This window comes from Microtus oregoni, unplaced genomic scaffold (genome assembly GCF_018167655.1).
Source record: "Microtus oregoni isolate MIOR12 unplaced genomic scaffold, Mior012 000054F_ref0000373, whole genome shotgun sequence".
In the NCBI taxonomy this organism is placed as follows: domain Eukaryota; kingdom Metazoa; phylum Chordata; class Mammalia; order Rodentia; family Cricetidae; genus Microtus; species Microtus oregoni.
Window position 1 is genome coordinate 5,870,654 of NW_024543830.1, and position 27,699 is coordinate 5,898,352.

The 27,699-nt window shown below is 46.3% G+C and overlaps 1 protein-coding gene across 1 annotated transcript in view; it reads left to right on the forward strand.

Moving 5' to 3' along the window:
• Positions 1 to 389: 389 nt before the first annotated feature.
• Notch2 (notch receptor 2) overlaps positions 390 to 27,699 on the forward strand; it is a 140,665-nt gene continuing 113,355 nt past the window's right edge. Inside the window, exon 1 of the mRNA XM_041638022.1 lies at positions 390 to 635. Within this exon, the coding sequence (XP_041493956.1) occupies positions 563 to 635 (73 nt within the window). The 5' untranslated portion in view covers positions 390 to 562. The remainder of the gene's footprint in view (positions 636 to 27,699) is intronic.

Below are 27,699 nucleotides of genomic sequence, written 5' to 3' on the forward strand. Positions count from 1 at the left end.
AAAGTGAACTTTGGCGCCTTTGCCCCCTGCCCTCCTTTGACAGCCCTGTCTCTGCTCTTCCTCATTCCTGCAACCAGACAAGAAGGGTGTAGGTGTGTGGAGCATGAAGTCTGCCTCTCCCTACAAGTTCAGGATCCCGGCAAACATCAACATTTGATGTTGGGCGCTTCAGCCACCCCTTTCCCCGAGCTCAGCGGGGCGGGTCGGGAGTACCAGCTGCCGAGTGCTGCTCGCACAGATCCCTCCGCGAGCAGCCGGCCGGCGCTTCTTTCTGCGGGAAACCCCTGGGCGCGCGGCCGCGGCGGCGGCGGCGGCGAGGGGGGCGGAGCCTCGCGGTGGGAGGAGGCCGAGGCGGAAGGACACGCGAGCCGCCCAGCCGCCCGCGCAGCCAGAAACTTTCAGCCAAACTTCGGGCGGCGGCCTGGCTGCGCGGAGTGCAGGGGCGGCGCAGCGGGAGCTCGGGGACTTGGCGAGCCGCGGGGGCAGGGTAGCGCACGCGAGAGCGGGACTCCTGGTCGGGACCCGCTCCCCATGCGGATCTGCGCGGGCGGCGGCCACGAAGATGCCCTCTCTGCGTCCCGTCGCGTTGCGGGCGCTGCTGTGGCTCTGGCTGTGCGGCGCGGGCCCCGCGCGCGGTGAGTACCGGGAGCCCGGGACACCATCCCTCTGCCTCCGCGCTCCACGGGCTGCGCCTTCTAAGCTGCCTCGTCCGGGCCTCGAATCTCGGCGTCGCGTAGCGTCTCCGGTTCCGCGTTTGCGGGGTCCCGGGCGAGCAGCGAGCTGGCCGAGGTGCGAGTGTGGCCGGGAGGGCGGCAGGGGCTTGCGGCGCGCCCGGCTTTTGACACCCGGATCGGTCCGTCTGTCCCGAGGAGGAGTTGGGCGTGGGGCTCCGGTCTTGGAGAGGTGGAGGCAACAGTGGGGGAACTGGTGTGGCAGCGTGCTGAGCCACATGATTGAAAATCTCAACTGCTGTTATTCTTTCCGAGGCGCGGAGCTCTTGCTGCGGTTCCAGTGTGCGTCCAGCCCCAGGAATGTGGTGTGACAATCCCCAACTCCTCCAACCTGGCAGCAGCTTGTTGCTCTTTTGGCACCGTTGGGGGTAGGGCAGGGGCAGGCGAGGAAAAGTGGAGACGTTGATCCAAAGTGCTTGCTTAGAAAGACTGGTTATAGTTGGATATCCCATGCAGCCCCTCTAACACGGTGGGAGCCAGGAAAGGAAATCGAATCATACTTTACCCACCCCACCCACATCTTGAGATTTTACATTTCTTTGGAATGTTGTATGGAAAGAACATGGGCTTTGGAGCCCAGCTCTGTAATTCTGGATTCAAATGTGCTGAATTAACTCACCAATAAAATGGGGATGAAATTACCCAGCTAATAGGATTAATTAAAAGAATGTATATTAAACCTGTAGCACTTAAAAGATGTTCAGAAAGCCCTTTCGGGGCAGCGTGCTAGTCTTTCTGAATGAAGTCTGCGCTTCCAGTACCTTTGCTGAACTGGAAGGGCCCGCTTTGCTCAAGAAGAGTTAACTTTTACCGAAAAAAAAAAAAAACCCAAAAAAACAAAAAACCCTAGTACATCTTTTCAGAGAAAGGGCGAGTTTCAGAAAAATACGGTCTTTGTTCATTGTAACGGGCAGCTGACATGGCAATCGCAGATGTTTTGAGCAGGACTTGATTATTTATCACCTGCAAACAGTGCTGGGTTGTTCAGCACCAACCAGATACTGTTTGGGAAGTTCAAATGTCTTCTGTTGCTGGCTCCAGAGGTTTTCAGAAGCCGACCAGGAGGCTGTGTGAGGATGAACAGTTTCTGAGACTTCGGCTGGCTCCATCTCACTGGTGGCATTTTGGCTTTGCCCTTTTCTTTGAGTGACGCTGTCGGAACCCTGAGTGTGGATTTAGGGCACAGAGGTGTCTAACTAGTGTGATTTTTCTCAGGGTTATAATCCTCGGTGCACTATGACTTGTTTTACTTAGTAAATAATTGAGTGTTTGTGATCTCTGTCTCTTCCCTTATGAAACAGGATTAAAAGCATAACTTTTTTTTTCTATAGAGTATTGCAGGGACTAATAAATAGGACTGTAAGGTGGTCTGCAAACCTAAGTGCCAGGATCGATAGCAGGGATGGGATGATGCCGGGATGTGGGCTTCCCTGCCTTGTTGAACCCCGGCACATTGAACTGATGTCCCCTCCTGCTCCTGTGAGCCACTGCTATGACTATCACTTAGTGGGGGTCAAGTTGAGTGTCAGTCCAGTTGGCTCAAATGATAGGGTTTAGGTATTTGGGATTTTAGGTGTTCTTTAGATGCTGAAACTATTGTCATAGAAGATATTAAAGGGCCCATTGTTGGTGCAGATCTTAAATCTTCCCAGAGTCTAGCAGTGAGTCTTCCTGATCTATTATGGTCTGTTTTGCCAAAGTACCAATTATAACTCTCGCTCCCTAACTTTTGAGTGTTCCCATGTTTGGCTTGTGGCCAGTCGTTAATTTAATCACCACTGGTTCCTGCGGCAAGGAACTGTCAACCCATCTGTCTGATTTTCTGGACAGCTAGCTGTCCTGGACCACCTGGTTTTCTTTCTGCTCTTCAGTGGGAGTGACTCCCGGTTCTGCTGTCACCTGGACATATTCTCAGTTGACTCCCTACCACGAGAGAGCAAGGTTTTTCCTAAAGGGCGGAGGTGAAATTTACCCCATAACTGTTTCCTATCTTTTTCTCGTGGGGGGAGGGGAGATGGATTGGTTGCAGGATCTCTTGTGATGTTCAAAAAAAATATTTACCAGTATTTTGCTGGCATCCTTTTTCCGCCTTCTCTGTGGATTTGTTCTTTCTCAGAGAAGCAGCCTGGGCTCACCTGGGTTGTCACTGGTCTCGGGACTTTTAAAGAATGTCTAAACACAGTGGGATATGCTTGGATGCTTGAGAGCAGCCTTACAATACATTTTAAAAATATCATACCCACAGAGATTTTATTTTACCCACAGAATTTGCATTGATCTGGTTCCCACTCTCTGCCATTCCTGATGACCCTCCTCCCTGCCCCTTCCATTGTGGTGGAACAGAGCCCCTTGTCCTGGCTCTAACAGACCCACTGGAGTGGTTTTTACACTCAGCACCCTGGGATTCTGACACAGTAGGCCTGAGAATCTGTTTAAAAAAAAAAAAAGAAAAAGAAAGAAAGAAAAAGGTTTACAATTGATTCTGGCATAGTGACCTGGTGAGGCAATCACCGATTAATTCCGCTTTATCTGCCTTCAGGATGTATATGGGATCTTGCCTTTTAGATTTTAATAATTTCCACATTGAACGTAGCTTTAGCCAGCCATTCCAGAGATTAACCCTTCTGACTCTCGAGGAATTCAGAAATTGCTAACGTGAAAGCTGTAGACTATAATTCGTTCCTTCTTGGGCACAACTACCCTCCTCTTAAAAAGACGTCATGTGTTTGGATGCTGTCACACCCTGTCCCCCTTTCTGCCACAAATTCTTTTTAACATATCATACACCATATCATTTTTGAATTCTTTATAGATTTTTCCAGAAAATAATGCCCCCTCTAAGGCACAACTTGGATGAGAATGTATTATGATGTATTTGCAATCCAAATGTAATTGTTTCCTTTCTTGTCAGCTCTTTCTGGATGTCTCAAATTAATCTGTTCCCTCTCCTGAACTTTCTGGATTCTCTTGCTCCTGTCGTCTCTTTTTTTCCAAACTACTTGAAACCAAAAGGTCCCCCGTCTTTCACTTTCCGGCTGCACCAGTCCACCGTATGTGTCTGTTTAGTCAGGCCACTATACTGGGAGCCGGGAGTCCAGAAGGCTCCTCCAGGCCTGTTATTAATTGATTTGGTGACCTTGCAGGGGAGCCTGTGTTTTGGTCATCCTCTTTCTCATGGACTTTGTCACTGATCACAGGGCTGGTTACAGAGCTGTGACTATGCTTCCTTCAGGGCTTTAGGTCTAGGGCCTTGCTCATCCTTCAGGTTTATGGCTTTGTTCATCCTCCATTCTGCTTCCATCTCTTGCTTCATGAACTTTTACACACAGAAACATACCCCGAGCACTTGTTTTAAGTGTGTGCTCGAGGGATAGAATTGTACCTTTGCATTTTGTATGTGTTCTAATGTCCACACCCCTGTCCTCTATGTCCCCATGTCACCTGTCATGGTGCTTTGGCATCTCATTGGCAGCCAGTAAAGACTTGCTCATTTGAGCAAATAACTTTCAGTCTCTTTTTATTGTCGACCACTGCAATTCCCCTGGATGACTTTTAAGTGGAATTTGCAAGAGTCTTTGGTTACCTTACATCTGGGGAAAAACACCAAAGTTTTCACTTTCCCAGATGTTTTATTTGGCATGCCATTTTGACTCTCTCTCTCTCTCTCTCTCTCTCTCTCTCTCTCTCTCTCTCTCTCTCTGTGTGTGTGTGTGTGTGCTTTTCATCCTAAACTTGATATTGCAATTCTTTACCATCCTGATAACATTATACTTTTAGTGGTACACACACACACTTATGGAATGTCACTACCAAATCAAATTAAACCAATAATAACAACAAAATAACCCACTCTCCAAGAATAAGAGATAATGAATGAGGATTTTAGACAAGCACATATGATTGGTCTCTGACACAGATCCTGCTCCTTAAGGAGGAGATGCTCTGCCACACACAACCCTATTCTGCCCTACGAGACATTCACAGCGTGTGCCCATCGTGCAGAGGCACCTAAGCAGAATCTGGTCTTGGTTGAGCACTTGTGACTTGCTCAGCTTCTCTGGGGCTTTTGTGGGAGAGCAGCTGGTGAGTCTGGTGTCGTCACGCCTTCTCCCCTGAAGACAGAGCATCACTTGAAAGACTTATACTACCTCCTGCCTTTTGACACAGGGCTGGCTTTGAACTCTTGGTCATCCTGTGTCAGCCTTGGGAGTGCTGGGTTACAGTGTGCACCATCACTCCATACCTGGCTTTGTGCTAACGCCTGTTTTTACTTAAGGGGTGGGTCCAGTTTTCCTCTTTGTTGTATGTGCTGATGGGGACTTTAAAGCTCTCCAGGCTCTGTTTATCCCCTGCTGGATCTGATCTCTTGTGACTTCCTGGCAAGGCGCAGCACCCTTGTGTCTACTGTCAAGAGGCAGGGCGGTCATCCTCTGACCTCTCATTCCTATCCAACAAGTTGCTGCTCTTTTTTGATCTCCGCTCAGTATTATCATCTCTGTTATTTATCCCTCACAGTCCAGAGCTTTGTGTGGGTGACGGAGGTATAAAGGGTGGCTATGTACCCTTCCCTGAAGTGACACCCGCTTGTCCATAAAAGGAGTGGAACCTGTGAAGAACATTAAGTATGGTCTGTGCAGGACAGCCATTCAGGTGGCCTGCCTTAGCCCTATGTGTTCTACCCCCTTCCCAGATAGGTCCTTGGCGGAGGAAAGAATTTGTCCAGCAGTTTCTCTGGCTTCTTATGAAACCAGCAAATAACCATGGTTGTCTTGGGTAGTCTGACTCCGTGGGTCTACAGTTATGTCTGGGAATGTGTATATACAAGTAATTGCCAAGTTAGGGGCCAAGAGATGGCTCAGCGGGCAGAGCGTCTGCTGTATGCACGAGAGGACCCGTGTTTGAATCCCCAGCCCTCACGTAGTAAGCAGCTGTGGTGATGTATATTTGCAGTTCAGAGATGGGGGCAGAGACAGGAACATCCTGGGGGTTGGCCGGCCAATCGGTCCAGCTGAAACAGTGAACTCTAGGTTTAGTGAGAGCTGCCTTCTCAAAGAGTAAGGTAGATGGGGCTGCAGAGATGGTTGGAGTTGAGGGTGCTCGCCGCTCTTCCAAAGGACGCAAGTTCGGTTCCCAGCACCTGTCATGACTGTCTGTCACTTCAGCTCCAGGGGGACCTGACACCCTTTGCCATGGGCAGTGACACACACATGACATGTAGTCATACCAACATAACACATGAACATGCCCATATCTTCCTCAGTGATAGCTTCAAAGGGAGGGTACCCCTGTGCTTTCACCATAAGACTAATAAAGTTGCCTGCTTTCTTTTTTTAAAAGCCAATCCGTGAAGTATCATATGTCTTCAGACTGATGTATGTGTAATGTATGTCTTTGGTGGCAGTTTCCCTCCCCCCCATCAGTGTTCCTTGGGTACCAGAATGCACAGAGCTTTCTCAGTCAGTACCGTCTTTAGCCCAGCGTGTGATTGATGCTTCCTTGGAGGCTCTCTGTTCTGTTAACCTGTGAATGCGTAGCTGGTGGCAGCAGTGTCCCCGAGTGCATCAGCACAGAGTGTGACAAAGACACTCATTTCATGACACCCTGATTTTTTTTTTTTTTTTTTTTTTTGAGAAAGGGTCTTATTCTGTAGCCCCGATCTGCCTGGAACTCACTGTGTATTCCAGGCTGACCTTGAACTTACAGTTCCTTGGGCTTAGTTTCCCAAGTGTGGGAGTTAGAGGAACAAGCCACCATCCTGTTGGAAGTACTGATCTGGGGCAGGTTGGGATATGCTAACACATGAGCGAGGAAGGAAATAACGGAAGAAGCAAAGGCCCTCGGACAGAGCGCTCTGCAGGAGGGGCCCAGGATTGTTCTCGTCCCATGGCGCTTCATGCCACCGCCTTCGATGGAAAGAAGGAAGTGACTTTAGCAGTAGAAGGTTGCCTTTGGGCTCCTATAAGTCAGGCTGCACAGTGTTTCCCCGGCAGTGGCAGGAGGTTTGCTCTGTCCCCCTCCTACTTTTTTGAAGGCACTTAACAATGTGGCCTTCAGAGGAAGAGTGGAGAAACGGGGGTTTTGAGAGCTACAGTGGGCAAAGCAGTGAGGGTGTCCTTTTTTATTATTGCGTTTGGCCACTGTATTCAAAGAACTCAGAGTTACTGCTCAGTTGCCAACAGCCTGTAGAAGGAGCTGACTTGGAGACCAGAAACTTCCCTAGGAAGACCTTTGGGGAATTGGGCTTCAGTGACCTGGAAGAGGGACCCAGGCCCTCAACATCTGGCTGGAAGACTAAAGGCATCAGTTCAACCATTGTAATTGGTCTGCGGTTCAAGGGGGCCAGGGACATTTGTATAAAGCCCTGATGACTGTGGGTGCTAAGATCGGTGCTATGTTAGGGATTTGGGTATGTTGTCAGGCTTAATTTGTGTTTCCCTTGGCGTCCTGAAGCAAGCAGTGCGGAAAAGTTGGTCTTCAGGTATGTGGGAATGGCCTCCAAAGTGGAGGTTATGATCGCACCCCCAGGATTGATCCTATCACGGGGATGAGATAAATAGTACATGATGGTAGTGTGAAAGCCTTGTATCTGTTTATCTGCCCTCTCTGAAAGCAGTTTTCTGCAGTCTGGGTGACTAAGAGCAGTGGGGTCCGGATACTTAACTAGAGAACAGCAGCCCCAGCTCCCCGCACTCCCCAGCTTCTGCACCGTCTGCTGTTTTCCTTTCTCTGTTGTAACATGGGGGAAAAACTTGGGGAGAAGACAAAGACCCCCTTGTCTGGTGGGGAGTGTGACTGAAGTTGGCGCACGTTGTGGTGGCTGCTAGTGGGTTTGCGGTGACAAAGCACTGTGTCCTCAGCCTTGCAGGGCAGGCTCGCTACAGGACACGTTAGGGCGGAAACTGTCTTCCTTGGAAGATCCAGTTCTCAGTGGCAGTGACTGAAAGAGTTTCCCATCACAGGCGCGGGGAGTGTGTGGTGTGGACACACCCTGAGTCGCCGCTGCAGGTGGCACTGATTAATTACGCTGACATAGCCCTCACCCTGTTTTACTTGTCTTGGCAAAACCCTGTTCTTCCAGCTCCGCAAACACTTATGTGGTATCAGGGGAGGTTGAACAAGGTCTTGGAAGTTGCAGGTGGTCTTTTGTTTCACTGGCCTCTGGCACTATCGATCTTGACTAGGTGGATGTGTTTGGATTTTCAGCCAGGCACGAAGGACCTGGGCCCATCTTCCAGTGGACTGAAGCCCAGTTCCCTGGAGGCCCGCTTAGAGAGGTTTCTGGTCTCAAAGTCAGTTCCTTCTACAGGTTGTTGGCAATGAGTAGTAACTCTGGGTTCTTTGACTATATCGGACAAACATCATGCCAGGATGGACTCATTGCCACACAAAGACAGGTTGGGTGTGTGGTGTTGCAGAACCTGTTTCTGGGGTAAGAGTAACTCTCCCACTCATAGGCATGTTTATTCATATGAAGAAAGTATGTGTGTTTTGTGAGGCAAGGAAAACATGATGAGAATATTTTGATTGGAGTCAGATATTGTCTCCTTAATGATATGTCTTCATTTAACAAATAGCACCCCCTTTAAATACAGTTTTGCTTGCCAGATAAGGTGTTGGACACACAGCTGCGGTTGTCTTCTAAAGTGTAGGGCCTTTTTCGGAGGCAGGTGTATTTTTAAATTGTGTGGTTTGCTTCCTTTTCATTTTGTGTTCTCCTCCCCCCCTCCTTTCTCTCTGTGAGAAGATTCTGGGTAGCATTTAGGTCACAAACATTTCCAGCCGTCTTCCAAGCAGGAGAACCCTTGTTTGTCAGTAGACTTGGCGTCCTGGTATTGAGTGTTCTCTTCTGTTGATGGTGTTGATGGGTCAGCTCCTCTGAGGTGACCATGCTTCAGGGAGCCTTGGGTTTTTCTCTGCTTTCAGATACATTTGTTTGGAAAATACCAAGTCTCATTGAGGTTTCAAGACATGCTTTCTTGCTTATTAATTTTTACTTGTTTTTCTTTGCAGTGAACATGGCTGTTCTTTTGCTAGCTCTTTTAAGTGGGACACATGAAAGAGATTGACTTTCTTGTAACAGTTAAAACATTTCCAAATCTTTATGAGGATTTAAGGAAAGAGACCATATCCTGTGCTCAGTCCAAGTTTTGGTCATGAAGTTACTATTTAAAGCAAGTGCCAATTGAATATACTTGTGCTAATAAATTCTAGCTCTCTAGAGGCTGAGGCAGAAGTGTTGCCATGTGAACAGTGTATCACCAGCCACATAGGAAGACCCTGTCTCACTCCCTGTCCTCCCCCAATAAAGCAAGTAACCACTTAAAGTCCTTTCTTGTGACACACTTCCTAACTATTAAGGAAAATGGTTGTAACTAAAAACAAACATTGTAACAGTTTCATTCAGGTAGGTTTACATAGCAACAGAATTATTCCTTATGTTTACACATAATTAACTCATATTTATACTATGTTGATTTCCCTTGGCACCTTTACAAGATTTTGTGTGTATATGTGATTTTAAAAGTAGTTACATTGAGAACTCTTTAGGTATGTTTGAGCAATCAGGAAAATACCGTCATCACATACTGTTACTGTGTCGGCATGCATACCTAATACATGTATTTTGTTACCCTTAGATTTCAAAAGCTATGATACATTTGAAAGTTACTAGACTTTATATTTTAAAAGTTATATACATTCACTATAAAAGCAGTTTCCTGTTCAAAGTGTTTTCACAAATTTGATTCTAATGGTTAAATAATAGGTTCATATGTTTTTGTTTTGACCTTTCTCCTTTGCTGGCAAATTTGGCTGGATCCACCCTCTCCCATCTCATCCCATGTACAGGTAAAGATCATCTGCACGCAGCAGGCAGCTTTGCTCTTTGGGATTTCAGCGATTCTATATCTAAGAAAGTGCTATCTAAAATGTAAGGGGAAGTATCTTTAAAAATTAGGAACACATGAGAAAATGAACATCTTTAGTAATGCTACCATTCTAAGCCTAACTGTGGTTAACATTTGATGACTCACAGATACTTTTCTCATTTTCAGTGTCTATTATAAAACTCTTAATTGCAGTTTTAACATGCATATAGTTTTATCATAGCCTGTACCGATAAAATTAATGTGAACATTTCCCCATGTTTGTAAATGTTCTTTAAGAAAATGGTTTCAAAGGCTACATACTGTACTGTCATAAGGGTCTACTATTCTTCATTCTTGTGAAAATCCATCATTAGTTTCCAGGTACAGGTATCATAGTTATCAAGAGTGTGTAATGAACATTCTTTTGGGGACTGGGGATAACTCAGGGGTTGAGAGCACTGGATGCTTTCCCAGAATTTGTGGGTCCGATTCCCAGCACCCACATCAAATGGCTCTCAACCAACTATAGCCCTAGTTCCAAGGGGTTCAATACCTTCCTCTGATCCCTGTGGGCCCTGCACATACACGCTGTATAGATGGATATACATGGAGGTACAATACCCATACACATAAAATAAAAGCAAATCATAAAAAAAATCAGTTATTTATTTTTTTTACTGAGATCTAGAAGATTTTAAGACACGCTGCTGTATTTTCATAGAGTTTGACTTAGTTATACTTTTCTTAGCTGAATACGAGGCTGCCAGTGTTCCCAGTCATTGCCAACACTAGGTTTCACTTAAATAATTATTACCTGGTAATGGTGAATGCTCCCTTATTTCTTGTTGTGAATAGTGGAGTTTCAAACAGCATCTTAGTGAATACTTATCGTGCTTTTTCTTCCTTTCTTTGTATTTGTTTGTTTATGAATGTTTCCCATATATCTGATCGGAAAAGCTCTTTACATATTAAGGGTGTTTGTTAACAGTGTACCTAGCAATGCCCAGCACATAAGGGCTGGAGCTGCAGTGTGGAACACACTCTTAGCATGCTCGAGGCATCAAAGCGAGTCAACCAAACCCAAACCCAAAATGACCCAACTAAGTAGCAAAACAAGCAAACAAGAAAAGTATACAGTATCACATTTGGAATAAGTAACTGTCCTTTGGTAAGTTAGTTGTTTTTCGTCTTCAGAATTTTAAAGGTCTTGGTCAAGCTTCTTACTCTGTAGCCCTGGCTGGCCTGGAATTCAGAGATCCTCTTGTCTCTGCTGGGATTAAAGGTGTGTGCGTGGCCTTGGCCAAGGTTTGAAATATGTATTTTCTACAGCTACTTTTTTATTTTTTGGTTTTTCGAGACAGGGTGTCTCTGTATAACAGCTCTGGCTGTCCTGGAACTCGCTCTGTAGACCAGGCTGGCCTCAACTCGCAGAGATCCGCCTACCCCCTGCCTGCTGGGACTGAAGGCCTCTGCCACCACACCTGGCTTCTATAGCTACTTTAAAGTTCATTTTTTTTGTGATGTTGTTTAATTCTGATTATTGAGACAGTCTCATGCAGCCAGGCTGGCCTCAAACTCACTAGGTAGCTGAGGCTAGCTTTGAACTCTCGATCCTCCTGCCACCATTTTCTTAGAGGTGGGGTTATAAGCATGCACTACCTGGTTGGTGTTTTAAATTCGGATCTGAGTTTATATAACAACATATTGTTAATTATATGCACCAAAGAAACATATATTTACTGTAATGTGGGATTAAACAAAAAACGATCTTGGAGGCAAATGATATGTTCCCATACTACTGTCCTGTCTTTCCAACTCTCTAACAATTTGAAGCATTTAATACTTTGAAAGGCCTAGAGCTAGCATCATGTCTGCCACTCACTGCTAATTCTGATACTTTGACCTAACTGGTAAGCCTGGACAGTGGTCAGGGCAGTCAGTTCAGCCAGACAACAGGATGACTAAGATTCCCTCCCCTCCACCCTCACCAAATTGATTAGTTGTGGGATGGAATTGACTGAAGCAACCTGTTGTTTTGGCTCCCCATGGACACCACCTGTTTCTTCCATTCCTCCTTCCAGCCTCCCGCTGCCCTGGTGCAGAGCTGTGTGCACAGCGGGTAAGCGCTCAGTGTTGTTGCTGAAGAATGTTGCAATAAAGAGGAGTAGATTGCTTTTTGCAAGCTTGTGTGTTCTCGAGACACCCCACTGCTTTTGACATGGAGTGCTGCAGTTGAACAGCTCTGTGCTGAAGCCTGGCAGGTCTCAAGTGCTTGCTTCAGAGCAATTCCAGGCCGTATGAATGCTTAAGTGTCACTGGAATTTAATTACCATATTTAGCATGAGGAGACCTGGGGAATGAGGACATTTCTGACCAACTGAAGAAGGAAACTGAAGGACTGCAACATTTTTCTTTCTTTTCTTTTCCTTTTTTCTTTTTAATGAGATGGTTAGGAGAAGGCCGGCCAGGCTGGGACTCTAATTTGTGACAACTGGTCTTTGTTTTTGTGCCCCTTCCACATAATTGATTTATGGACGGGCAAAGAGATTTCATAGTGAAATTCTTTCTCACCCTGAAGTTCAGTTCTGTCTTTGGGAGGAAGTAGAGAATTATCATGCCTGATTCCTCCCTGAAAGGCTCAGCCAGCAGGTGAGGCCGTGGACCAAACAGCCTGGTGAATATGTGTTCCCACCTTTCTCCTTTAAGACGTGCTAGTTTTCAGCTTTGTCCTGGCCTGGATTTATTTTGGCCTAGCCCTTGTCTCCACCCTGTGTTTGGAACCGGCAGCCTTCCCGCTGCGGCTTCACATTACCCTGCCTCAGTTTTTCCGTTTAAAACATGAGCTAGTGATGGGATGACCAGCAAATATAATTGACATAAACATTATTGTTATAAAGGAAAACAACCTCCAATATCAATACAGCCCCATGTAGTTCAAAGGAGGTCTCACGGCGGTTGCTCCTTTAATCCCCACAAAACTTTGCTGGAGCTGAGCCTCCCAGGGATCAGGTGCTTGCCCCGGTCCTGCTGAGTGCTCCTTGATGATGGAGAGAGGGCAGGCCCTGAAACTGACGTCTTGATTGCTTTATTAATGTTAGTAGTCTTTCTGAAAAAACGTTCCTCAAGCTGTTCCTGTGTAAGCATCGTCCCTCATTGCGCTCAAATGGCTGTCCTCTGGTTGGACAGTATTTACTTGCGTCGTGGGGTAAGGTGTTTGGAGCTCGGGATGCTACTGAGAGCCAGAGTCAGTGAGGCATCAGGCTGCCTCTGAAGCCCCATCAGGGCGGCCTTTGTGGCCACTGTTCTCTATGCACACTTCATAGCTTCCAGAGAAAACAGAAGGATGGACCGGGAAACTGAGGCTCAGGGTGCTGCAGTTAGTAATTGACTTAGTTTCGATTCAGAAATAGGTCCGATCCCAATATTCTTCCATGTTCAAAGACATTGCATACACGTTTTATGATACATTCATTACTAGACATTAACTTACAAAATACCCTTTTTTTTTTGAAGAGCCAGCCGGGAACCCGATGTGTCTTCTGTTCAGTAAGAATCGCATGGGTGTGAGCTGGCAGTTGCAGCTGTGGCTCTGGCCTCTTCTAGGCTGCCTCCACCACCAGGACAAGCAAATAGGGTTCAGGGAGATTGGCAGGAGTTTCCATTAGGCCCACGTGGGCCTCAGCCCTGAGCTCTCTGGAGGGCCGGTCTTAGAAGCGCCCAGACTCTGGCTCTCCTTGAGAGATTCCTGTGTGTGTAGAGCCTTTGATAGGAAGTTGGCAGCTTTGTGGGGAGAAGGTGGGGATACTGACGAGTGGGGTTCCCGCCTGCTAGCTCCTGTCTTTGCACAGGTTTCTTAAGTTCTTTGTGCCTTAGTCTTTTGTCTGCAGTGAGGAGAGTAGCAGTGCATGATGTGGGGTTTCTTGGGAGCATTTAATAAGCCTGTGTTAGATTCACAGGTCAGGTCTGGAACAAAGTGAGTGTGGTAAGGGCTTGGCAGCGCTGTTGCTGTAGGTCGCAGCGTGGTCTGCCCGTGCACGGCTGTGGAATGGAATGTGCCGTCCATCTTCTGCAGTCAAGTGTGAAGGAGTGACTGGGGCCCTGGGTGGAGAACCAGGGCCTTCTTCAGCTTAGCAGGTCGGGGGCTGTCCCCTGGCTTCCTCTGACTTGGGGACTGTGGAAAACAGCGCATTCAAGTCTGTTCCCTTCATGCTGTGTGATTCCAAATTGAGGGACTTTTGTGTACTGCTTGGTAGGTAGTAAATGATTTTGCTGTTACTTTTTAACCAGGCATTGTGGTTGTATGTACTGTGTTTTTTTTTCCTCAAGGCGTAGATCTGGGAATAATAGCTTTATGTTCAAAACTCTTTTTTACTTTTTTAAGTTTTATGTTTTATGGTTGTGTGTGTGTGTGTGTGTGTGTGTGTGTGTGTGTACATGCATGTGGGTGCCCTCAGGGGTCAGAAGAGGATGTCAGATCCCCTTGGAGTCACACATGGTAATGAGCTACCTGAAGTACATGCTGGGAACCGAACCTGCTCCTCCTGAAAGAGCAGTAGGTGCTCTTAAGCACTGAGCCATCTCTCCAGCCCCAAGGTTCGTGCTTACTCTAGGTTCCTTTGACAGGACAGATGTTCCCGTGAGGAACATCACTAAGGCCAGGATGCTCAATCCATTATCTCTGTTAGACATTACAGAAGAATACAAATATCCCACATCTCTCATTGCAGCCTCGGAGGCTGCTAGAGACTTTGATATTTCAGGCTGGGGGCCACCTACCTACTCCACTCCTAGTTTAAAGATGGAGAAGCTACTAAAGCCTATAGAAGGAGAGTGGCTGCCGAAGGGATGGGAGGCAGGCCAGGGTCAGCCCCAGAACTCCTGCTCCTGCTCACTGCTCCTCACAGTGTGTCACTGTGTTCTGAAGGTTAATTTCAGAGCCAGCAGCAGTGAAGGAATACGATGGGTGTGGGGAGGGCAGAGGTGTAGACATTTTGAAGCTGCCTCTAAAGTGGAGAATACACATCCCCAGGACCCCTGCTTGTCTCTTTGGACTTCGTCATGGTGAGGATAACCCAGTGGGCCCTGGTGTCACTGGTGGTGTGGAGTTGGGTCAGCCAGGACTGGGGAGCTGCTGCCTCAGATGTACTTAACATTTGTTTCCCATGACAGCTTGTTTGTCTCAAGTCTTGGCAGCCTTGGACAAATGGTTGTCAGGTTTTTTGTTTTGTTTTGTTTTAAGACAAAATTCCAAATTCTACTTGGCAGATTTTGTAAGCCACCTTTTAGCTACCACTCCCTTCTGCTCCCTCTGTAATTATTTTTAAGAGTTTTGTTTTTCCATTGTGGGAGTACTGTAAAGGTTTCCTTTTGTAGTCTGAGGTATTTATAATTATTGGTAAGCACATAGCTGACAGAAAGTGCTAAGTGTGTTCTTGTTAACTCAGATATCTTAAAACACTTAAAATAGGTTTCCTATAATTTGGATCTTTCTGAAAAAACAGTTGAAGCTACTTATTAAGAAAGACTATACTAAGGGAAGAGGCATTTGGATGTAACATAGGTACATACGGACATAAGGGAGGGGCAGTTGGATGGAGATGGGCACACGCGAACATAGGGAGGGCATTTGGATGGAGATGGGCACATGCGAACATAAGGGAGGGCATTTGGATGGAGATGGGCACACGCGAACATAAGGGAGGGCATTTGGATGGAGATGGGCACACGCGAACATAAGGGAGGGCATTTGGATGGAGATGGGCACACGCGAACATAAGGGAGGGCATTTGGATGGAGATGGGCACATGCGAATCCACTCTGGAGAAAATGCAGTGCCTGTGTGAAAGCTGCTCCAACTCTTGAACCTTGTTAATAAAGTAAACCAGACAAACAGAAACCTCCGTCCTCACGGAGCTTGTGTGACTTGCAGTAGCCTCCATGTACTGAGGGTTTATGAGGTGACAGATGCTTGGGAAGACCGTACTCATTTCTTTCAGTCCTGAGAGTAAACATTATGATTTCCTGTCACAGAAAGGCCAGGGAATGGCCGTGCATGTGGCCCTCCTCGCCTGTGGGTCAGAGCAGCAACTGAGCCCGCTGGCCTGACTCCAGAGCTGACTTCCACCTCCAGGACAGTCAGGTGGGATTCTGTATTCCCATTAATGACATAGCGTAGCATTGAGTTGTCACTTTATCCTTATTCGCAGTATCCTAACTCTGAATTAATATCTGTATAATATTATGGAAATTATGAAAACTACCCACTTCATTTGGAAGAATTCTAGTTCCGTCTAAAACTTTTTCTAACTAGGATGTATTTATATAGATAGACAAAAATGAAAAAAAAATTGTTTCTGGACCCCTTCCAAAGAAATCTTCAGTAGATTGAGATCAGGATGAATATATATATGGCTTTTTTTTGTATTAACAAGTTGAGAAACATTGAAAATGGTAACCTAGAGTCCTGTTTGTGCTCAGAATGTTTTCTGGCAGGCTCTTTGGTTCTAAATTCTCTGGACTGTGCAGTTGTATCCTTCAAAAAGAGACATGAGACACAGGGTAAAATGATTGGAATGCTTCAGTCTCTCAACGATGACACAGCCTGCTATTAAAACTACCCACTTCTAACCTGCCTGACCAGATACTAAACTACCCAGTTCTAACCCATCTAACCAGATACTAAACTACCTAGTTCTAACCCTCCTAACCAGGTACCAAACTACCCAGTTCTAACCCATCTAACCAGGTACCAAACTACCCAGTTCTAACCCACCTAACCAGATACTAAACTACCCAGTTCTAACCCACCTAACCAGATACTGAACTACCCAGTTCCAACCCACCTAAGAACTTTCCCCTTCTGGCCGTCTCCTCTGACCCTGGAAACTGGTGCTCCTCTGCACTACTGTATTTGAGAAGGAATTCAGAGTATGTATCTTTTCTGTTCTGCTGTCCCGGGCACGCAAACATGGGAATCTTCTCAAACACACCTGACTTTCTTGCAAGGTTTGTTTACCAATGGTTGAATAGTAAGGGGGAGAATGGTTGAGAGTCGCTTAATGAAAGGCAGATGGCAGGCAACGCTGGTTATGTCTAAGCACCCATCAGCGCAACTGCAGATACCCTTCCTGGGGCTCATGGGTCGTCTTTGTAGCTAGACAGGCTTGACTTTGGTTTTTATCAGCTGAGAACATCAGACAAGCCCTTAAAATCTTCAGACCTCAGTTCTCCCATCTGTGTAATGGGAATAATAGTAATAACTAACCTGCAGCGTGCTATTAAAGACTCAAACAACATTTAATTATGCCTGCCTGGCTCTGGGCACAAAGTAGGCACTCATCTGCGGGGGTCCCTGAACTTCCCAAGGCAGTACTCTCGTGGTAGTTCCACAGTGGGAACTTTCTCCCCTGGACTCCAGTGAAGCTCTGCTCCACCACCCAGGCATGGATTGCCAGACATGCAGGCTGGAAGCCTCACTTTGGGTCCTCTCGTTTGTAGGTTAGTTCAGTGTGGCTTAACACTCGTTTCCAGTTGCTTATTTTGTAGCTTGCAGCCTCTTGCACCTCAGAAGAGTTAATTCATAGAAACATACTGCTCAGGAAAAGCCAAGCTGAAGAACCCGTTCAGTGCGAAGCTACCTTGGTGGAATTGCTTCTGTCTTTAACCCCCGGGTCCATGGAGATCAGGTTTGAGCTGCTAGGAAGCTGTTGGTGTGTAAAGTCACCTCCACTGAAGTTTGCTCCAGAGAAGGCTGGATGGCTTAGTGCCTGCTCCTGTGTCCGATTCCCAGTGTGGCTGAGCCAGCAGGGGACAGTGAGGAGGCCGCTTTCAGAAGTGGCTGATGCTTCATCACCCAGTGCTGTCCACTTGTGCCATGTGGCTGGGGAAGGGGCTTTCCTGATTGGAGCCATGCTGCTATTCATCATTCTGCCTGTAGCTGAGTGAGGACTTTCTTATGCTGTGTAGAACTTCAGACTGGGAATTTTATTCTTATGAAATAATTACATTAGTGTTTCCCAGTTTATACTCAACTCCTATCTTATTTGAACTTCATATTTCTGCCAAGGAAAGAAGGCTAATTATGCCAGTTTTATAGATGAGAATAGTGAATCTCAAGTATCTTCAGGGAATTCTTCGAAGTCACATGGTTAGTATCTGACAGAGCCAGGCCTGGAGCCGAGGTTCTTACATGTATGGTAGCTCATTTTCTTATACTGCATGCTTCCTCCATAGAATCCCTCCATCTGGGTTCTGTTCCCCATGCTATGGAAGGCTTTCCTTCCGTTGGATTGACTCTGTTGATTAGAAGGCAGTGCTTCTCCCCCCAGAAAGTGCCTAGCCTTCCCCAAAGCTGTACTGTCCAAGAAGAGTTGCTCTGGCCACTTGTCCTTGTCCCACCTGACAGGGGTGTGGATACAGAGCAAAACTGGCAGGAAGTGTCACCGACACAGCTGGAGCCCACATCGGGTCCGCGTGCCCACTCACTTGCTCGCTTTCATTTTGTTTGTTCTCCGCATCCTCTTTCCTTGTTCATCATCCAGTCTTCATATGTCAGACTTCGTTTCTTTCCACGTGGGCCAGAGCGACTGTTCCTTAAAGCTCCCCGAGGTTAAACTGTCGCTTCCACCAGCAGACCCAGCACTCGGTAGGCCGAGGCAGGATGATCTCAGCTAGTTCAAGGCCAGCCTGGACTACATAGTGAGTTCCAAGTCAGCCTGGGCTAAGGGGAGACCCTGTCTCAAAAACCCAAGCCAAAGACCCCTGAGCTGGCTCAGTAGATAAAGGTGCTTGCTGCTAAGCCTGGCAGCCTGAGTTTATTTAATTTCTGGAAGCCTGTGTGCTTTTGCACATGCATCCTGCAAGTGCGCGCACACACGCGCACACACTCCACCCGTCCCCCCATAAAAATTATCTTAGGTTTGTCAAGAATACAGCACAGGGAAGCCAGGCCTTCATGCGATTCTAAGCTCTAGCTGGCGGCATTTCTTTCCTTAGTCATTGTAGAGTACATCTAAGTAGAATACGCGCTGCATGTGTAGGGTGTGTCTGGATTGCACTGTCACTTATGCAAGCGCACTTCAAGTTTCTTCTTTTCATCAAAACGAGGAAACAGAACATGTTTTGTTAGTGGTAGTTTTACATGCACACCCACAAGGAAGCGTGACCCTAAGCTCTGTGGGAGGGCTAAGTGTTGGAGCTGATGGGAGAAAATGCTCGGTGGCTGAAATGTTAGCTGTTGGATATTCAGGAGAGAGGAAAACCCACACACTCATGTGGTGTGTCCAGGTCGGTCTTGAGGTAATGGTGGAATGACAGCTCTTGTCTACATCCACAGTGCGTGCACCTTTTAGTTAAGGAAACCCTCGTAAAGTGCCCCAGTTGTCATGTGTGCGGGGCTAGTTAAAAGTGTGACACCCACAGAACACCAAAGGACCACCGTTGGACTCTCGCCGGTCAGTGGAGCTCCTCTGGGACAGCCGCCGTCACCCAGCTGCACCAGGGTGGTGCGCACTCTGCTCTCCAGAAGGTGACAGCTGAGTCTCTGTCGCTGTAATCTCTAGAACTCTGAGAGCAGCATTGCTCCTGTGGCCAAGGAGGCCCTCCAACATTTGTATAACCTTTGTGTAGGAACCTGGGAAACCCAGATGTGGTCGTGCATAGTCCTGGTACTCAGGAAGTCAAGGCGGAAGGATTGTGAGTTCAAGGCCCACCTAGGCTAGGTAATGGGACTCAAAGGAAGAAGTGGGGGAGGTAAATCAGTAGGTAAATTTGTTATAGTCTACACAGGGTGAAGTTGTAAATTTGAGAATTTGGATATCTGAATTAGAAATTAGTCCTGCCTAATAGGAATATAGGTGTGTGTGTGCATGTGTGTGTATACGTGTGTATATGTGTGTGTGTAGGGAGGAACAATAGACTTTGGAACTGTTTTTTTTTTATTTTTTCAGAAAAGATGTTTATCTCTGTGCCTCTTCTCAGTTGGCAGAGAATAGCTGTCCAGAGTACTGTTCAGGCCTCATGAAAGATAGATTTAGGGAAGTTGTAACAAGCTTAATAACCATCTGTGGAGTGACATAGATTGACACACCCAATTACACAAGCCCAGAGTCTGAGAACAGGCGATGTGCAATAGTCTCATCCGAATCTGCTGGTCATTATCAACAGTGATAATAGCTCAGCTATTACTTCAGGGCTGCCCTATCAAAGGCCGAGGCAGCCCTGCTGAAAACAGCCTTTCCCACCCCCTTCTCCCCAAATTTCTGTTTAAACACATTCTTTTGAGAGATTTTGAAAGAATTCATTTTGTTTCTTGTTTTTCATTGACTTATTTTATTTTTAAACGCCATGCCTTCTTAAGCCAGCAGGATGGGCCAGTGTATTGTAGGCCACTTTCTGAAAATGAATCTCTTCGCTGTCTTGGAGCCTTCTGTGACACCATGCTGCTCTGGCTGTGTGACGATATTCACACCCTTTCTAGTTTACAGTTTAGTCATGGCCGCTACTAAGTCACCTGTGGGCACTTTCTGATGCAGTGAGTGCATCTGGGTCGCTGTGAGTAGGCGGGAGGGAGAGGTCACAGGGACAACTTGTATGTTAAGAACATGACCTGTACTAATTTGTCACCACTTAGAGAGGAGCATCCTTGCCTTCTATGGAGACCAGGCCATACATTTGTAGATGCTGAGGCAGGGACCTGTGAGATCTCAGACCAACTTGCTGTACGGGTACCGGGGTGAGTTTGGGACAGCAAAGCCTGTTCCTCCACCTGTCCCTCTGTGTAGAACTGGATGTTTACTTTATTGGCAGAAGTGTAGAATCGTCTTGTTTTTAAAAAGGTCCTATCAACTTTAGGAAGGTCTTTAGACCCTTTCCACCGTGGAAAGACTGCAGTCTGTCTTTTTGCAAACACCACCATTGTCTGGAAGTCCTGGCTCTGACTGGAGTCTTCCCGTGCTATGGGGCCTAAGACTGAAATGGAAATCTGGGCTTTCATAGAAATTCTTGAGCTTCTCTATTGTTTTCTGTGAGGGGAGGTTTGATGTGGTATGTGTCCTCTGATTTGTTCACGCGTCCCCCACTGTAGGTTTGGGGTTTTAACGTGCGAGTGCCTTGTTTTCGGAACACGTGTCTTTGTACAACACAGATGAGTCCTGATTGTTTGACAAATGGTCACATGTATGGTGAGTCTGGGGTAGCGGTGCCGTCATAGCTGGGACTAAGAGTGTCATGCAGACAGTGGCTGTGGGCTCACTTGGTGTTTGAGAACTGTAGAATTCGAGGAAGCCCCCTGAGTATAGTTCCTAGAAATCCAGGTAAGGACAGTATGAGCCCAGGGCATGTGTCAGATAAAAATCTGGCTTAACAAATGTATTTGCTGTTTTATCGAGGAGTTTCTTCCTCTGTTGAATAATGGGAGGAGTGGCTTATGCCTCTTCATAAGCATCCATTTCATGCATGCATTTATTCAACAAGTACTCAAGTGCTGCCAGGTGCTGGGCACTGGTAGAATTGCTGTGGAGTTTTGAGGAGAATGTTAGACACCTCCTTCAGGTGTAGGGCTGCCGTGAGCATAGGCCAGCGTTGACTTGTCCCTGCTGGTTAGTGATGTGTACAGCTCTTTTCTCCATGCGGCTAGTAAGGCCTTACTACTCGTCAGCACAGCTTCATTGATTGTGTTGGCTGCGCTAGACACGGTACCGGCTGATGCATCTACTCCTTTGAAAAACCTCAGAATTTAAAAGATGATGAACTTTGAGAAGTTGGGGCTGGAGAGATATTCGGCAGTTAAGAGCACTGGCTGCTCTTCCAGAGGACCCAAGTTCTAGTCCCAGCACCCATGTAACAGCTCACAACTGACTGTAACTCCAGTTCAAAGGGATCCAACGCCCTCTTCTGGATGCCGTGGGCATTGCACGCTTGTGGTACAAGGGCATGCATGTAGACAAAACACCCATACACTAAATATTTTAAAAAAGAAAAGAAAAGAAAAAGTGGAGAACTTATCCAAGTCCATGTGGCTAGTTATTGGCCCTGCTACTCTTGACTACGGCGCCACACCCTCTACTCTCAGCTTCAGACAGGTGGCTTGAACCTGTGGGTTGTGTGGGGCCAGTTTGATAGGTATCCGACAACACACTGTAGGGAAATAATGGAAAAAGTAAAAAGCATCCCATTTAGGATCAGTGTTGTTTGGGGCATGTACACATATTTGTGGCGGTTGAGTTCCAAAAGTAAAGTGTGTTTCTTCCCTTGGTGACAATAAAATGCTTGCAAGTAAGGAAGCTCTAGCTTCCTTAGCTGTGGGCTCACAGGCTATGAGGATTCCTTTGAACAGACTGGAATCTTGGCCTTAGAAAAGCGAGCTCTTCAAGAGCATGAGAATAGTGGCCACACAGCACCCAGCCCCCATTCCCTTCACCAAGCTGCTCCCTTAGCAGTGCCGGGAATGCCTGGGCATTGAGTCTTACCTGCCACGTGCCGGGAAGCATGTCGTGGAAGCTGTAGAGATGTTGACAGAGACTGAAAAGGGAACTTGAACCTCAGCCCGCTCTGAGCAGGTGAAAATCCGGCCACGGAGCCCCACGGTTGCAGATAAAGACAGAACATCTCTCCAGGGAATTCTGGCATGCGTGTTGGAATGAACGCGATAGCATTAATGAATGGCGCAGGTTGTGCAGACTGTTTCTATGTTAACTCATGGAACTGCTAATTATTTTGGCAGAGTGGCCATCGCTGTTTTGAGTGAGAATGGTGACCAACCAGCAAGTTCACATTTCTGTACGTTGTCTTCGGTTCCTTCTTTGGTCTCTGCCGAGTTCAGAGCCATTTTCCTTATAACCTGGCTTCCCTGGCATGCGTTTAGCCTCATTTTCCTTTTGCTGCATTATATATCGCTTTGGTAGCAGGTAGTTTGGGTTCCTGTTACCCTCTCCCTGATGTTGGTCAGGAGCAGGGCTGTGGTGCGTTGGCTGGATCTGGTGACGGTGTATTGGTTCTCCATTCAGCCTGCCCCACAGTCATCAGAAGCACCCACAGTCTGTCTAGAAGTGTCCTGATGAGGACCTCCCAAGTTACTTGGGTGCTTACAGACTCTCTGGCAAGTGCTTATTAGTGACTTACGGTCTCCAGATGCCGAGAGATGCAGTCGTGACCTCACCCGGGAGGGTGGCAGGCAGCCGGGGTATAGCTAGGACACTGGTTAGAGTAACGTGCTGTGGTGTGAAACGGGAACATGACACCAGAGTAATAAGAAAACTAAGAGAAAAGTAAGAATGAAGTGACAGAGCCAAGCATGGAACCAAAGTCATCACCCCTTAACATTTCTGCCCAGACTCATTTTAACCGAGCACCCGATCACAGGGAAGCCTGACTGTCTTACAGGTACCTCTGTCCCCCAGCCTGTGTCTGTGAAAATGAGATACTGGGAAGGTGAGCCCAGTGTGTCCTCTGAAGGGCATACATTTCCTACTGTGTGGAATGTGGGGGTAAAGCAAGCAAGCACCTTCAGACTTTTAAATACTATGCCCCAAGAAAAATGCTGTTTTGACCATAGGCTTTTCTTAAGTAAATATTTATAAATTATATAAATGTACAGCCAGTAGGCTGCCCACACTCCTGTGTGTGTCCACTCTTAGTAAAGCTTAATCATGTATTTTTCAATGGTTCTAAAGTTCCCTCCAGCACTGCAGTGGAGGGTTTTGCATCTCCCCTGCTTCTAGGATGCACAGACCTCATTTTGCAGACCACTGATCCAGAATGTAAGTGGAAGAGTTTAATGCCGAAGCTATTGGCTCTTTCATTAAATAGATTATCTTTTATTCCAGTGTTTCTAATGCCCCTCTGCAAAGTAGCTTTTGTGAATTCGTGTTCAAATTAAAAGACTGTGCTTCTGGGGTGGAAAAGATGAGATGGAATGTGTGTGTGAATTAAGCTGAATCTGTCATTGAGAGACTACTGGTTTTCATTTGGAAAGAGGAGAACTAACAACCCGCCTTCAACCGGTCTGGCTGGTATTTGATGTGATTAAGTCTTCCCTTCTCATCATTATGATGACTAGCCTGGTTCAGAATCCAGACTTAGGGCTTGGTAAATGTTTACTTAAAAAAAAAATCAGCCTACTTGGGAGTAAGCTTGAAGCAACGGAGTAGGATGATGTATCATACGTGTGGGGTGTCCCACTGAAGGTGACTACCAGCCTGTAAGGGTTGTGGATTTTTTTGTGGACAATTTTGCAGGGCCATACTGAGCAGGACACATAGCCAAACATGAGAAAAATAGATCTCTAATTGCATTTCAGTGTTTGGAACCTCAGCCCTGTGCAGATTAGCCAAGGCAGTGGGGCACTGAGCAGATGCAGCAAAAGATTGCTTTGGCTAGTAGAAGAATTTCCATTTTGTGGTAAACCAGTAATAATACTGGATACCATTTGAGATATAAAAAGCAGAACAGAGCTGGCTAGCTACAGCCTAGCAGACAGACTAATGGACATGGGTGCTGTGTGTATAGACATTTCTAGACGTTTCTGCAGCTGTGGACATGCCAATCACTTCGGGGCTTGAGCTGTTGAGCTCGTTACTCTCACTGGAAAAACGAGTTGAACCAAGTGTCCTGCCGAGGGTGAGTCAGCAGTGTCCTGCTCGCCTAGGACAGTCCATGGTTCCTATGAGGTGTTCCCAGTCCTGTGGTTTTCCTCCAGCTGAGTAAAGACAGCTGTTGTTCCACAGGGGCTTGGATGTGTAAGGAGATGCCTGTTTGCTCTTCTTATTCAATGTAGCCTTCCCCTGCTCTGATAGTTTTCAAAACTTAGTTTTGCTCTACCTCAGGGTTTTTTTTGTCATTGGATTTCTTCAATTTGGTAGAGTATAGTATTTAGTGTACACATATACACACATACATACATATCTATTATTTTTTTAACAAAGGTACTGTAGTCTAAAACTTTATTTTAATTAATCTACCAATTCAAAGTCCTGGGTTGCTGCATGTTGTCTGATATCCTTAAAAACGTCGTAGTGATGGGCAGGAGAGATGGTTCAGTGGCTGTGTGCATGCACTACTCTTTTTTTTTATATTTATTTATTTATTATGTATACAATGTTCTGTCTGTGTGTATGCCTGCAGGCCAGAAGAGGGCACCAGACCTCATTACAGATGGTTGTGAGCCACCATGTGGTTGCTGGGAACTGAACTCAGGACCTTTGGAAGAGCAGGCAACGCTCTTAACCTCTGAGCCATCTCTCCAGCCCCTGCACTACTCTTAATAGAGAGCACAGTTTCAGGTGTCACAGCTGACTCTCACAACCACCTGTAACTCCAGATCTGATGCCCTTTTCTTGCCTACAAACCTACACTCAAACACATATACACAGGAGTGAAAAACCTTTAAAAACATGCCATTAAGACCGCAGAAAAATGATATGTTTCTAAACATCTTTTTTTCATTAAATAAACTCTATATGTATTGATGTTTTGCCATCATGCATATCTATGAGCCATGTGTGTGCAGTGTGGTGCCCACAGAGCCCAAAAGATCTCCTAGGACTGGAGTTACAGATGGTTGTGAGCAGCCATATGGGTGCTGGGAATTGAACCTGTGTCTGTTGGAAGAACAGCCAGTTCTCTTAACCATTGAGCCATCTCTCCAGCCCCTTAACATTACAGTTTTTAAAATTGCTTATTTTTTATGGATATGGATGTTTTGCTTGCACGTATGTCTGTGCATCACATCCATGCTGTGCTTATGGAGGCTCAAAAAGGATGTCATACAGATGGTTGTGAGCCAGCCTCTGTGACTGCTGGGAATCAAACGTAGGTTCTCTGGAAGAGCAGCCAGTGCTCTTAATCCCTGAACCACTTCCCCAGTCCCTGTTTTGTAGTTTGTAAGTCGTGCAGACATGAAGCAGAGTGGCACTTTCAGGACAATGTGCCAAACTGCAGTAATGAAATTTATACTTTTCCTTTGGAAAACAAGAGTCTGGGTGTCTGGGCCTTGTGGAGAGAAATGAGCTAAGATTTTCTGGGATCCAGCAACATTAAGGGCGAGTGTCAGAGTAGTTTATTTCTTATTTTAGGAAGGTAGTCTTGTCTCTTTTCTGTCTTTGTTGATTCTTTTAACTGGACAGAAGCTGTCCAGATGAGGAAAATCCTCCATCTCCTATGGCATTTCTGGTTTACCACATTAGTCAGTTCCCGCCTCCTCTGAGTAGCAGGCCACGCTTTTCCTGTTTAGTGGTTCAGTTTTCATTAGCTCAGTTTGCAGATGTGTGTTTTATTTTGGAGGTATTTATAGTTAACTCTTTGAATTACAGATTCTTTGATCCAGTGATGGTGACTGCTTATTGATAATGGACTTGCCATTTGTCAGTGCAAAATCTCATCACAGTGGGGTGCAGTCATTCCTGGGGTCTGGTTCTAGTGCTAACTCCTGCAGTTTCTCTTCCTTCCATAATGCTGTTTTGTTATTGAGAAGAAATGGTGTTTAGTTACAATGTTCTTTTTTTTTTTTTAAAGGAAAAACTCTCAACAGTTTCAGCCTCTCCCTGCCCCTTTTAACCACATAAAGTAACTTATTTTGTTTCCCAGAGTTGCTCTACTTTCCAAAGTGGGATTCTCTTGTTGAGGAGGTGGGTGATAGTAGTGAATGCAGGCCTTCTTAGGGCATGGGTGTCCAGGGTGGGTCTGGAATATAATATTAGCAGCCACTCTTGTACTGGGAATTTAGTCCTGGCTTCCACAAGCATGTGGTCTTTGGCATAGCGTGGCTAATATGTACTTGGGTGTCTATTTGATGAGACCGTTTTTAGTCACAGATATGAATTATACAAGTTTACAGGATTTTTTTTTTATCCTAATGCAGGATCAATAGATCAATAACAACAACAAAACCAAACTGCATTTGCTGGGTGGTTGTGGTGCATGCCTTTAATGCAGTGGATCTCTGTAAGTTCGAGGCCAACCTGATCTACAGAGTGAGTTCCAGGACAGCTAGGGCTACACTACACCAAAAAACTCATCTCAAAAAAACAAAAACAAAAAAACCAACCAACCAACCAACCAACCAAACAAACAAATGAAAACCCTGCACATTCTAGCCCTGGCTTGGATCCTTCATCTGTATGGCTGTAGGCAAGTTTCTTAGTTTTTGAAATGTAGTTTCCTCTTTTGCAAAATGGTGCTAATGGCAATTTGCATGCCTCACAGGGTCATGGGGATTACTGGAGATCATTTGTATGAAAACACCTGGCCGGCCTGTAAGAGTAGTAGTTTATTTCTGTGTTGTCTTTGGCCAGTTGGGATGTGTACAGTTATGGGGAGAGAGCTGACCAGTTTTCTGGTTTACTTCCTGGTCACCAAATATTTATAGACCTGGGTGGAGGGGTGGAGGCAGAAATCAGGCGAGAGTCCCTGTCCACTAGGAGCAGGGGTGTCAGTCTTAAATACATACTGTAGAGTGCTGTCTGTGGTCTTTGGTGCTTAGTCAACAGCCGCTTCATCTGTGGTTGGCGTAGGTGCCTTTGACCCACTAGCTCTATGGCCTGGGATGTGGCTAGCTAATTTCTGAAACTCACGTCCTCAGAGTTCCTCTGTGAGGTCACCAGTGGCAGGTTTGGGGTTCTCTGTGCAGACACGGTCCTGTGCTGGAGCTCACTGTGCTCAGAATCACAATCGTGCCCAAACTGTAAGTGCAGCACCTTGAACGTCAGATTGCATTGCAGTGGCAGGCTAGAGCTAAGTCCTTGGTTTGTTTGATTTGTTTGTTTGTTTTTTAATTTAAGCTATAAAACCTAGAGTATTTGAGACTTTCCGTGGAGACATATTTGGGCCTATAGCCAAGGTGATTACAATGTCCTGGTTTTAATATTTTCGATGAGGTCATCGTGTGTTGGGGGAAGGGTGGGTGTTTACTCTTCAGCTCTACACCATACCCTGTTCCTGACTCCTTCCCCCCTTTGTTTGAACCCAGGCTCACTGGCACCAATACCGGTTGTTCCTAAGGATTTAACCCCGTAATGTGGTGAGGTGGTGGTGGGAAGGCCTTTCCCACTGGGCACGGAGTGGTCTGACTGGTAAACTCCTCTGTAAATACCTCTTGTTCAGAGCCC